The 14092-nt window shown below is 43.4% G+C and overlaps 2 protein-coding genes across 6 annotated transcripts in view; one reads left to right on the forward strand and one right to left on the reverse strand.

The window, feature by feature from the left end:
* Positions 1-14092, reverse strand: part of RALGPS2 (Ral GEF with PH domain and SH3 binding motif 2) — a 342255-nt gene that overhangs the window by 79924 nt on the left and 248239 nt on the right. For all 5 annotated transcript variants that reach the window (XM_077453154.1, XM_077453152.1, XM_077453150.1 and 2 more), the window contains 2 exons: positions 3811-3948; positions 799-889 (listed from right to left, as the gene is read on the reverse strand). In XM_077453154.1, coding sequence (XP_077309280.1) covers positions 799-889; positions 3811-3948 — 229 coding nt within the window. The remainder of the gene's footprint in view (positions 1-798; positions 890-3810; positions 3949-14092) is intronic.
* ANGPTL1 (angiopoietin like 1) overlaps positions 13841-14092 on the forward strand; it is a 40272-nt gene continuing 40020 nt past the window's right edge. Inside the window, exon 1 of the mRNA XM_077453149.1 lies at positions 13841-13988. The gene's annotated coding sequence lies outside the window, so the exon portion shown is untranslated. The remainder of the gene's footprint in view (positions 13989-14092) is intronic.

Below are 14092 nucleotides of genomic sequence, written 5' to 3' on the forward strand. Positions count from 1 at the left end.
TTGAATCAAGATTACGATCTTTTAACGATTAAATGTGCAACTCTACTATGTGTGCATGGACACATAGGCTAATATGCAGGGGAGTTAAAGCGGCGTTACACCCAAAAGTGGAACTTCTGCTTTAAGCACTCCTCGCCCCCTTACATGCCACATGTGGCATGTATTTTTTTTTGGGGGGGGGTGGCCCTCCCTCTGAGCAATCGTGTCACACGTCCCAGAAGATTGCCTGGCCACTAGGAGAGCTCAGTGTGACTTGCGCAGTGCACGACCAGTTGTGACGCCGCAAGCTATCACAGCTGGGTGCCCACACAGTAGCAATGATGGCGCTGCGGAAAGGGGGAAAGGAGTGAGGCTTTGGATGGCTGCATCCCTGGACTTTGGTACAGGTTAGAGTGTGTTTATTAAAAGTCAGCAGATTTTCGTAGCTGCTCACATTTTTGTAGCTGCTTTTGTAAACTTACAAAACTCCGCTTTAGGAGACAGAGGAAAAAATGGCAGACATAAACCCCCCCCCCCCCGGGAGCAGCTGTAAAACTTTAGGGTGTGCATGAGGCCAAAAAGTCAAAGTACAGCTGACTGTGGCCTTTGCAATAAAAGCAAAAGTAACCTCCTTCCACCAATGGCAGGGACCAGCAATTACAGTGCTACAGTTTTTACTTCCTATATAGTGGGTTACATTTACAAAGCAACCCAGTACACTAGGGGAGAAAAAAAAAGATGGAAATTCAGCAATTCAGAAAATAAATGGACATGAGGTTTCTTGTAGTTATTTAAAAACAGCTGAAACTGCACACTTACTTATAATTGTCATCCTCCACAAACTTTTGAAGCTCCTCAATGTATCGGACTGAGTTCAGGTATTTCTGTACATGAGGCAATATGGGAATATCTGAAAAACAAAAAAGAAAACAAAACATAATGAACAACTGCAATGTTTGAAGAGATCTACCAAAGTAAGCCTGTGCTGGAAGTAGTATGAAAGTTGGCACTGCTTACATTTCCTTCTTAAGGTGCCTCCTACCCTTCATGCGGATCTTGTGGCTTGACAACTTTCTGAACCACTAACCCAAGACAAGTATGCAGATCAGGTGTGCCGAGTCTACACTAACTTGACTTTCTGTATATTTACACTGGGTCAGTGATGCAGCATTCTGGAGACAGGGCCAGCCAGACAAGGATTTTCTTTATAAGGTGGTCAAAATTACAACTTTTTTCAATTCCTCATTTGAAATTAATTTGACTTCTTTATTAGGCATGAAGTGCAGACACAAAATCATCTTTTAGACCACGGATATGCAATTAGCGGATCTCCAGCTGTTTCAGAAATACAAGTACCATGAGGCATAGCAAGACTCTGACAGCTACAAGCATGACACCCATGAGGCAGAGGCATGATGGGACTTGTAGTTTTGCAACAGCTGGAGGTCCGCTAATTGCAGATCCCAGTTTTAGACCTTCTGAATAGTGGTGGCACACTCATGAAGGCTACAATCTCATGCACTCCGATACAGCCCTTGATTTTTTGTTTAACCTCTTCCCGCCGAGCGTACGCAGATGTGCGTACTCGGCTTCCAGGGGTTATACCAGAATGATGCCCAAACCTGCAGGCATCATCCCAGTACCATTTTTTACAGCGGGCGATTGGCTATCCAGCCATAACAACCGATGCAGCTAAAAGCTGCTCGGCTGTTATGCCGGAGGAGCGGGAGGGGACGTCCCCGCCTCCCGCCGCTGTTACCGGTGCTCCCCCTCAATCGGGAGCACCGATTCACGATCCGCCACTGCTGGCTGCTGGGCAGGGACTGGAATGAAGCATTAAGCGGCTTCATTCCAGTCTCCTAATAGTAAACACGGAAGCGACATCATGACGTCACTTCCCGTTTACTCAGCTGCCAATGGCACCGGTTTTAAAAAAATATACACTATTCAGAATCGCCGTTTTCGGTGATCTGAATACATTGAAGTGTAAAGGAGGGATCGGGGGTCTTTCAGGCCCCCGATCCCTCCATAAAGAGTACCTGACACCACCTAATACTGTCACAAGGGATGTTTACATTCCTTGTGACAGCAATAAAAGTGATACATTTTTTTTTAAACAATTTATTCATTTTAAAATAATTAAAATAAATAAAAATATATATATATATATTTTTTAAAGCGCCCGCCGTCCCCTCGCGAGCTCGCAAAGCAAAGAAAACACATATGGAAGTCGCGCCCGCATATGTAAATGGTGTTCAAATCACACATGTGAGGTATCGTCGCGATCGTCAGAGCGAGAGCAATAATTCTAGCACTAGACCTCCTCTGTAACGCTAACCTGGTAACCGTAAAAAAAATTTAAAGCGTCGCCTATTGAGATTTTTAGGTACCGTATTTTGTCGTCATTCCACGAGTGCGTGCAATTATAAAGTGTGACATGTTTGGTATCTATTTACTCGGCGTAACAGTATCTTTCACATTATGCACAAAAATTGGGCTAATTTTACTGTTTCGTTTTTTCTTTAATTCATGAAACTGTCCCTTTTCCCAAAAAGTTGCGTTTAAAACACCATTGCACAAATACCGTGTGACATACAATATTGCAACAATCGCCGTTTTATTCTCTAGAGTCTCTGCTAAAAAAATATATATAATGTTTGGGGGTTCCAAGTAATTTTCTAGCAAAAAATATGGATTTTAACTTGTAAACACCAAATGCCAAAAATAGGCTTAGTCATGAAAGGGTTAAATATGCTAAAGCTCAGTATACAGGTACTGAAACAAATTTTGGTACATGCTTACCACTGTCTGTTCAACAGAAGCTGGTCTAAACGATGCCTCCGTGTCTGCACAGAGAGCAATACAAATACAGAAAGTGTCTACTAGGCTTAACTGGTCCTTCCCAAATTTTGTTTTACAGAAAAGGGTACCTTTTGTCACCACTTGTGCTGCATTACTTAATTCAAAGATGTCAGGGATAACAATTCTGCTAATTGTAAACAACCAGGATATACCCGAGCTAGGAAAACAGATATAGTGCATATGTGTAAAGAGTTTTTTTTTTTTTTTTTTTTTCACGGATTTTCACTTTATATATTTTTATATATATATATATATATATATTTTTTATATGCTTGTTTACATTTGGATTATCTATGCAAATTATTTCTATTTAATCACTGGATTGATAATTTTTCACGGACTTTTATTCACTAATTGTTGCACATTTATTGCGTGCACGCGTATCTTAATTTGGATTATATATATTGATTCATTTCTTATTATATCCATGTTTCATTTAGTCGATATTATTTGATTTATATTGATTTTGGGATTATTATTCATTTATAAGTTTTAGCACTTTTAGGTAGCGCCGCATTCTTATTAATCTATATAGATATAGTGCATAAATATTAAAAAGGTATAAGACATGATTTGAAGACAAAAACACAAGAAAATGACATGATCTACACACACCATAGAAACGTGCATCTTATGTGTAAATCACATACTGAACATCAGACTCATGTCATTGACAGCTGTTATCCAAGTAAAGGTAACCATATGTCTTTTTGACTAGTAATGTGGCCAGTCTTCAAGGTTATGAGACAATAAAACATGTCCAACTGAATATATATCAAATGAGGCTATTGTGTGAATGGGGGTTCATGATCAGATCAACCCTGGTGCTGCTAATCCAATGCTCTCCATTATTGCCGGAGGCTGTAATGAGGACAGGTAAATAGTGGTTTCTGAATGATCAAGCTTGGCTAGGTCTACCAGTCTTTATACAAATCTACCAAAATAATCCTTCAATAAGAAAATACTCACCACATTCACAGGACTGCTGCAGGTCAGAGATTATCCTCAGGATATTGTTCATTAGATTAGATCTTTGCTCATTCTCCAGAATGCTGCCAGTTGATGGGTATGCAGAATCTATATAAGTGAGGTCAGAGAGGTAAATACCTGAAAGGAAACACAGGACATAAAAAAAAAAAACATTAAAAAGACAGGCTCTCTTTCCAACATATGCAAGTCATACATTGTTATTGCAACACAGTTTAATCCCAATCCTATGGGGATTCATTTGAGCCATTTGATGTGCGTAACTGTACTCTGCACTGGCGTGGAAAGACTTTCACACATGCGGATAAATTTATACAAAAACGTCATTCAGATAATGAAAACAGAATTGTGACTGTGATGCACACCGCACGAGCTGAAGGGAGACAGAAAATGCTCAGGGGAGTAACCTGAGATAGGAACACAAGTCTTCATTCATGCATTAATATTTACTGGACCAATTCTTAGTATGATACTGGGGGATATGTCATAATCTTGCAAATTAAGATTCTCCAAACAAGAGCGACTCATTTATAAAGATGAGATTTGATTTCCATAGCAGTCAAAAAAAAAAAAAAAAAAAAAAGTCATATCTTGTTTTATCCAGTTTTACTACCAGTACCAAGGGCAATAAAAGAAAATTCAAGAAGGTGCCTGCACAAAACTTAATTTTCTATATTAATTGCATGCAGACGTCTATGTAGTGTGGAGGAGAGGCAGAAACTGGCTTCTAATGGCAACAAGGAAAAGAATTGGTTCAGACATTTCATTATGGGGAAATAGTAACTGTAGTTAACTGTTCTTTAAAGAACTAAGTGTCCAAGGACCTGGTGCCCAAAAGGTAGCCGCCGGTCCATTTGCAGAGCTGTAGCGCTTATGTGGACCTTGGGGACCCTGCTAACATTAGTCAATGTTTTTTTCTTACAGCCCCTTTCAAACGGGCAGATTCCATTTTGATCAGCTCACAGATCCCCTGCCAATCAGAGCAGAAGGATGACATATCCCTGTCCACTCAGTTTCTGCAGAGCAGACATGGACAGAGCCTTCTCTGCTCTACGAGCTGGCCAGGAGTATACTGACTGCTTACACCTGACTACCCTCCAATCTGATCTGCCCAAATGGAATATGACAGATCCCTTTCATTTTTTTTTTTTTAGGCAGACTGGATCAGACCCGGACGTAGGCGGGCATAAATGGACACAAGTCTTTCACACCTACCTGTCCATAGGAATGCATGGACCTTCCGATCAAGTCTGCCTGAAAAATGGACAGGCAGACCTGATCAGATCACCCGTGTGAACGGGGACTAAGGTGCTTACTCAAGCCAGTAAAGGAAAAAAAAAAACATTCTTTACGCAGGCTATTAGTAGTTAAAGGGGCTTGGTTTCTTTCACACTTCCTTACTTTTTCTGTGCTATAACTTTTCATGTATTTTTTTCCTCTGATCTTTTAAAATCAATCTGGACAGAAATTTCAAATGTGACAAGTAATTTTCATGGGGGCTTCTGTGGTAAAAACTGGTAGCATTTATAAATGGGTTATAACAGATCTCTTTAGCAGGTCCTAGTAAGGATTTTCTTAGAACCCAGTCAACCACTATGTGGCTTGGTTTTGAGTCAATCTGGAAATTATACAGAAAGCCCTGAATTTAAGTACAAAAAGGGGAGGGGCCAAGAGTGAAAAGTGGGGCACCCCAGAAGAGGACTCTTGGGTGAAGCTCTGTGCAACACCATTACACAGAACAGGTAAGTATAACATGTTAATTATTTAAAAAGAAAAGCATTCATAAATGTAATTGTACATATATACTGCATGTTGGTCATCATGAGCACTGATGAAGTGGTACTTCTGGGCACTGATAAGGAGGCACTAATAAGCCTCACTTATAGGCACTGATTAGGCAGCACTAATGTCCACCGATTTCTGGCACTTGTGGCCATACATTGCTAGCACTGGTGGGCACTTAATTGCAATCAGGGCACTGATGATCAGTGAAGACAGTAGATTGAATTCCGTCGAAAGGTAACAGTTATGGATGAATTGACATTGAGTCAGTCCCTGCTGAACCCAGTTGAATTTCGATCAATGCGATCAAGCAAAGGCTATGCAAACTATGAATTTGTTGCTGTAGGAAGGGGGCAGAGGCTTGTTGAGGGAAAACCTGGGGATACACTTTAAAATGTAATTGGGAATTTAGTAATGGAGTCCCAAACCCAAGTATGCAAATATGTAGTTCAAGAATTATCTATTTTGTAGTTACTAGAAAGAGGTCTTGCAGTAAGAATCCTGTAGCAGAAAAGATTTGTGGGTATCTGAGAGATGACCTAAAGGGGATGGAAAAATAGCAAATATAAAAAGGCAAAAGAAACACTGACCATGGAACCCAGGGCCAATACAGGCATACCCCACTTTTAAGTACACAATGGGGTTTATTTACTAAAGCTGAAAAGTGCAAAATCAGGTTTACTTCTGCATAGTAACCAATGAGCTTCCATGTTTTATTACAGAAGCTTAATTGAACAAGCTGGGGTTAGAAACTCATTGGATTCTATGCAGAAGTGAGCCTGAGTTTGCACTTTTCAGCTTTAGTAAATAAACCCCATTGTGTACTTAAAAGTGGGGTATGCCTGTATTGGCAAGTACCAATTATAAAGTCTAGCTATCACAATATCAGCAGGAGGTGCAAGCAAACTGCAAATATTGCACTCAGAAACGTAAAAGGGCAGATCAAACAAGGTACTATGACAAAGTTCTGGAAATGCTGCAACCAAATTATTCTATTACTGCAATGCTTTGTGGGACAGATGTGTATGGTATTATGGTCACAGTGGGTTGGTACTAGGTTTTATATGGTTTTTGGCAGCTTTGTCATGCAGCATGTAAAATTACGCTTATGAAAATATATTTATCCACTACCCTATTGTTCCTAACCCAAGGAATGTCAGCAGACCCACAAATATAGTTGTGTTTATACTCTTCACAGTCAGAGAAGAATCTGGCAGTGACCTCACAATTTAACTGAAAATCCCTCAAAAATAATCAGCTTCATAATAAATTGCAGGAAAGTAATTGTGCGCCCCTTTCCAACAAACCATTACAATAGTGGCTCTGATATGCAACATAAGCCTTGAATTAAAAGAACGAATTCCTGGAATTTGAATAGTACATTGGTTTTATGTAGATGAAGCACCAATTATGAAAAAAATAAAAAAATTTCAACATGTTCATGCAATTTTAAAAGTAATTTTTAACCTTTATATTGACAGCTTTCAAAGACCCGCTGATGCTGCCAATAAGATCCCTGTGTTCCAACTGCTATCTCGAGTTGTCACCTTGTCACATGCAATTACGATGGAGACTATGAGCGGACATGTGCATGCTCAACTCACAGACACGTTTCAGTGTTATAGCTAACCAGTTAAAGCTTAGACTCACATACATTTGGTTGGTAGTGAGCAAGAAATCAGATAATCTAGCAGATCAATAGTAGGTGTATGTAGATTCTCCCAGATGTTCAAAGACCATCTTGAGGCCATTTCAAGGGCTTTAAACCAAGAATACTAAAGGCAATAATCTCCTGCAAAATACACCTGCTCTCATAATAATCTTTACCTGTAAATGTATAAAGTTATAACAAAACAAAAAACACCTATCACAGTAGAAAGCTATGATTCATATGTCTAAAAAGTAGTTTACAGCACAACCCAATCATATTGTAGCCCAGCTTAGGGCATAAATAGGAACACAAGCATTCCAGTTTTGACTATGCAGAGGAAGGTGTGGCTTACAAAACTGCAGACAACCAATCACCTGTTCTTTGCTGGGTTAATTAGCAGTAATCTGACAAGCTTTTCTCACCTAATCACTTTCTATACCAGTTGGCAAAGACTGATTGCTGACGAACAAAGGCACCCAGATTTAACCACTTGCTTACTGGGCACTTAAACCCCCCTCAGTCCCAGACCAATTTTCAGCTTTCAGCGCTGATGCACTTTGAATGACAATTGCGCGGGCATACAACACTGTACCCAAATGAAATTTTTATCATTTTTTTCCCACAAATAGAGCTTTCTTTTGGTGGTATTTAGTTACAGCTCGGAGTTTTATTTTTTGATAAACAAACAAAAAAAGATGCAAAAAAAAAATAAAATAAAATCATGTTTTAATAGTTTGTTATAAAATTTTGCAAACGGGTCATTTTTCTCCTTCATTGAAGTGCGCTGATTAGGCGGCACTGATAGGCTGCATTGGTGGGCACTGATGGGCTGCATTGGTGGGCACTGATGGGCTGCATTGGTGGGCACTGATAGGCATAGTTAAGGCGGCACTAATAGGCACAGATAAGGCGGCACCGATGGGCACAGATAAGGCGGCACTGATGGGCAAAGATGGGCACAGATAAGATGGCACGGATGGGTGGCACGGATAAGTGGCACGGATGGGTGGCACGGATGGGCACTGATAGGTACCACAGATAGATGGGACTGATGGGCACTGATAGGTGGCACTGATAGGTGGCTCTGATAGGTGGCACTGCTGGGCACTGATGGGCGGCACTGCTGGGCACTGATGGGCGGCACTGGGGTGCAGCACCTTTGAGGCAGATTTTGGGTGGCACTGTGGGTGGCACTGTGGGCACTGCTGGGTGGCACTGTGGGCACTGCTGGGTGGCACTGTGGGCACTATGGGCACTGACAGGGGGGCACTTACTTTATTTCAGGATGGCACTGCGGGTGGCAGGTGGGCACTGGCAGGGGGCAGGTGTCCGCTTGAATTGCTGGCCGTGATCGGGACTGATGTCCCGAACATGGCCGCCGGCGATCGGGACTGATGTCCCGAACACGGCCGCCGGCGATCGGCTTTTTTTTTTTCTCCTCGCGCTGTCAGCGCGAGGAGGAATACTAGCCGATTACCGGCTCCGTTCTATCACATGATCAGCTGTCATTGGCTGACAGCTGATCACGTGATAAGGGGTCGGGATCGACCCCTTACACGGATCGGTGATCAGGCGAGTCTCACGGACTCGCCGATCACAGAGCGCGCCGCGCGCGCCCCTCAGGGGGCGCGCAGGCCGCTCGTAACCGGGACGACATCAATAGATGTAGTCCCGGCAATCTAGGTCCGCGCTAATGCCGTCATTCGGCAATAGCGCGGATCCCAAGTGGTTAAATAAGATACTGCCTGACCTATTGACGAGTACATTTAAAATGGAAGTTTGAGGGTGGGGGGCGACAACGCACTGCTGGCATGAAGAGGAGTATAGCCTCGCTAGTAATTATCGATATTGAAAACCATTCAAGAATTAAATGGAATGTGTAATATATACAAGCTGAGGGTTGTTTAGCTCAAGTGTAGCACACGCTAGCGAGAACAGTCCACACAAATTATTCCTTTTCAGGGCTTGTTGGGTCACTTTTATTAAAGAAAATCAAAGTTCCAAAAATGAAAACAAGTCTTTTCCCGCAGGGGGTTTTCACCGCCAGCAACAGATAAAAGGATATTCAGCCTCCTGGCTTACACATGCAACATTGCAAAGAAAATCCTGAGCCACCTGGCTCTCTTCAGCAGCAGACGCACCACTGCTCAGGCTCCCACGCGGAGGTCTCCCGACTACCGTCAGTGACCTCAGATCCAGGTCTCAGGCTTTCTCCCTTGCAAGCATGGACTCCTCAGGAGGGTGGAGCCCAGAACCATGGTCCTGACTCTATCAGGCCCACACACACCTGAACAATATGTGTGCCAGTGAGTGTCAAAACATGGACCCAGGACTGGGGGATTTAATCCCACCCGGATCGCTAAGAAATCCCCGGGCTCCAGGTACCAAAGTGGACCTTATTAAATAATGAGGAAACTGAAAAGCCAGTTCTCTCAAACAAGCAAATACACTGGAGCCCCTCAACCAGCCTGGTTGAGGATCCTGGACTCATACACTGGTGGGGTACTACACTACCACAATATAATAAATATATATATATATATATATATATATATATATATATATATATATATATATATACACACACACATACACATATACCCACCCCCTCACATTTTTGTGAATATTTTATTATATCTTTTCATGTGACAACACTGAAGAAATTACACTTTGCTACAATGTAATGTGTTCAGCTTGTATAACAGTGTATATTTGCTGTCCCCTCAAAATAACTCATCACAGCCATTAATGTCTAAATTGCTTGCAATAAAAGTGAATACACCCCTAAGTGAAAATGTCCAAATTGGGCCCAATTAGCCAATTTTCCCTCCCTGGTGTCACGAGACTCAGTGTTACAAGGTCTCAGATGTGAAAGAGCAGCAGGTCTGTTAAATTTGGTGTTATCGCTCTCACTCTCTCATACTGGTCACTGGAAGTTCAGCATGGCACCACATGGCAAAACTCTCTAAGGATCTGAAAAAAAGAATTGTTGCTCAACATAAGGATTGCCTAGGCTATAAAACGATTGCCAAGAGCCTGAAACTGAGCTACAGCGCGGTGGCCAAGATCATACAGCAGTTTAACAAGACAGGTTCCACTCAGAACAGGCCTCGCCATGGTCAACCAAAGAAGTTGAGTGCACATGCTTAGCATCATATCCAGAGGTTGTCTTTGGGAAACAGACGTATGAGTGCTGCCAGCCTTGCTGCAGAGGTTGAAAGGTGGGGGGGTCAGCCTGTCAGTGCTCAGACCATACGCCGCACACTGCATCAAATTGGTCTGCATGACTGTTGTCCCAGAAGGAAGCCTCTTTTAAAGATGATGCACAAGAAAGCCTGCAAACAGTTTGCTGAAGACAAGCAGACTAAGGACATGGATTACTGGAACCATGTCCAGTGGTCTGATGAGACCAAGATAGACTTATTTGGTTCACATGGCATCAAGCATGTGTGGTGGGAACCAGGTGAGGAGTACAAAGACAAGTATGTCTTGCCTACAGTCAAGCATGGTAGTGGGAGTGTCATGGTCTGGGGCTGCATGAATGCTGCCAGCACTGGGGAGCTACAGTTTATTGAGGGAACCATGAATGCTAACATGTACTGTGACATACTGAAGCAGAGCATGAACCCCTCCTATTCGGAGACTGGGCAGCATTCTAACATGATAACGACCCCAAACACACCTCCAAGATGACCACTGCCTTGCTAAAGAAGCCAAAAATAAAAGGTGATGGACTGACAAAGCAGATCTTCAGATCTGAACCCTATTGAGCATCTGTGGGGCATCTGCAAACAGAAGGTGGAGGAGCGCAAGGTCTGACATCCTCCAGTTCCGTAATGTTGTCACGGAGGAGAGGAAGAAGACTCCAGTGGCAGGCTGTGAAGCTCTGGTGAACTCCATGCCCAAGAGGGTTAAGGCAGTGCTGGAAAATAATGGTAGCCACACAAAATATTGACAGTTTGGGCCCAATTTTGACATTTTCACTTAGGGGTGTACTCACTTTTGTTGCCAGCGGTTTAGACATTAATGGCTGTGTGTTGAGTTATTGAGGGGACAGCAAAATGTTACTGTTATACAAGCTGTACACTCACTACTTTACATTGTAGCAAAGTGTCATTTCTTCAGTGTTGTCACATGAAAAGATATAATAAAATATTTACTAGAATGTGAGGAGTACCGTATATACTCGAGTATAGGCCGACCCGAATATAAGCCGAGGCCCCCAATTTACCCCCAAAAAAACTGGCAAACTTATTGACTCGTGTATAAGCCGAGGGTAAGACATGCCTGTCCATCCCTGTGTGTGTGTCCGTCCATCCCTGTGTGTCCGTCCATCCCTGTGTGTCCGTCCATCCATCCCTGTGTGTGTGTGTGTCCATCCATCCATCCATCCCTGTGTGTGTGTGTCCATCCATCCATCCATCCCTGTGTGTGTGTGTCTCCATCCATCCATCCATCCCTGTGTGTGTGTGTCTCCATCCATCCATCCATCCCTGTGTGTGTGTGTATCCATGTGTGTGTGTGTGTGTGTGTGTGTGTATCCATGTGTGTGTGTGTGTGTGTGTGTATCCATGTGTGTGTGTGTGTGTGTGTGTGTGTGTGTGTGTGTGTGTCCAGCCTACCTTTGTCCCGAGCCTCCGTCCCGTGCCTTGCCTCCTTGCCTCGCCGCCGTGCCTTGCCTCCGTCCCGTCCCGTCCCGTGCCGTGCCTTGCCTTGCCTCCGTCCCGTGCCCTCTTCGTCGGCGCCTCGGCGGCCATTGTAAAATTCAAAAGCTGCGCCGCCGCCTTCGCCTGTGATAGGCGGAACACTGAATTTCCCAGCAGCCTGTGTTCCGCCTATCACGTACATCGTATCATCCTCGTCCGTAGTACGAGGATGATACGATGTCCGTGATAGGCGGAACACAGGCTGCTGGGAAATTCAGTGTTCCGCCTATCACAGGCGAAGGCGGAGCCGGAGGCGCGGCTTTTGAATGATAGAATGGCCGCTGTCTGTCTGCTCGACACGCTGATCGAGCGGGCAGACAGCGATGACTCGAGTATAAGCCGAGGGGGGCACTTTCAGCCTCAAAAAAGAGGCTGAAAATCTCGGCTTATACTCGAGTATATACGGTATATCTATAAAGTGTTGTGCAATATACAGTATGCTACTTGGCTACATAAACATGGATAAATATATATTTAATACTCTAGATCAGGGGTCTCCAAACTATGGCCCTCCAGTTGTTCAGAATCTACAATTCCCATCATACCTTGCCATGTCTATGAATGTCAGAGTTTTACAATGCCTCATGGTACGTGTAGTTCCACAACAGCTGGAGGGCCTTCGTTTGGAGTTCCCTGTTCTAGATTACAGGTGGCAAACATAAGGCCCGCGGGCCGAATCTAGCCCACCAGGGCTTGTCATGCACAGTTGCCACCGGCCATCACCTCCTGTTCATGCCATCTGCTTTATGCAGTCAGTGTCTCCTGGACAGCAGGTGTACACACTTCCCACTCTCTCCTTGGTCTGCCCAGCTCTGTGTGTAGCTGTGTGCATGCACGGTCAGTCTGGCATAGCCTGTCAGCGGCAGAGGTACCTGGCAGCTGTGTTCTTGTCCATCCAGCGGGCTGGTTCCTGACTGAGGGCGGTCTTTTTAGAGCTTGCTGCACCTAATAGTGGCCATGAAGAGGGGCAGCATTTCAAAAGGCATCTTATAGCATACATCTTACATATGAGTGCAATTCCTTTATGGTCAAATAAAACATTGCACTAGGGCAGAACTAAAATCGAGCCACTTATACCGGGAGGTACTAGAGCTTGGCCAGGTAGGAGAGAGTACAGATGTAAGGTTTACTTTGGGGAGGGTGCTGAGGGCTGTCAAGGCAAAGGTTGGGGGGGGGGGGGGTCGGGGGGCAGTTCAAAGTGGTGGGTGCAGAGGCCCTGCAATCTGTACGCAGTGCACTCCTAAACTCTGCACTCCTGAACGTAGTGCACTCCAGATACAACCAGCCCTTTCAGGGCAACCATACTGCTGATGTGGCCCGCGATAAAGATGAGTTTGTCACCCCTGCTCTAGATTTAAAATTATTATTTTGCTAGGCTATTTATGTACTTCAGTGGACATGATTTTTTTAGTTTTTACACTGCACAGCAATAGACACTGCCTCATGGTCATCTGACAAACCTGTCATTCATAATAGAAATACAACATTAGCTCCATGAATACCAAGAATAGAAGACAACTCACAAATAGCTCTGCTGGAAACTTTTACAGCCAACATACTAAAGCATCAACTACTGTTATAATTAGGGCCGCAGACAGTAGTTGACAAGGGTATGCATTAAAAAAGCAGGTACAGCCCATACCAAGATTATTTTTCACTCGAGTGGACTACCAAATTAAAGCAAGAAGTTGACTGGATGGTTTGAGCAAGTACGACTTTCCCTAAACTCTACCTTAAATTTAACACCTAGCTAAAATTTTATATATACAGTATATAAATACAATTTGGGTAATTTAAATAAAGGGTTTATGCATTTGTTAACTTTTTCTTTCAACCTCCATAAAGAAGTGCAAGAAAAAAAAGACCAGAGAGATCCCAGCATGGTCCGAATCTCAGATTACATAGACTTCAATGAGGAGGCACATTACATAAGACTTGTATCCCTCCCTATCTAAACAAGGATATAACACAGAGCATACTCGACTCAACACAGTCCCGGTTAAAGAGAAAGCGGCACTGAGGTAAGTCAATTGTTCCTTATTAAATGGGCACATTTTATCTCGCCCACAGGAAATCTGCGGGTGTACAAGAAAGAGCTTAATAAACAAACACTGGTAGGTTTAAG

Source organism: Lithobates pipiens, unplaced genomic scaffold, assembly GCF_037356315.1.
Source record: "Lithobates pipiens isolate NorthernLeopardFrog02 unplaced genomic scaffold, aLitPip1_a1.2 Scaffold_23, whole genome shotgun sequence".
In the NCBI taxonomy this organism is placed as follows: Eukaryota; Metazoa; Chordata; class Amphibia; order Anura; family Ranidae; genus Lithobates; species Lithobates pipiens.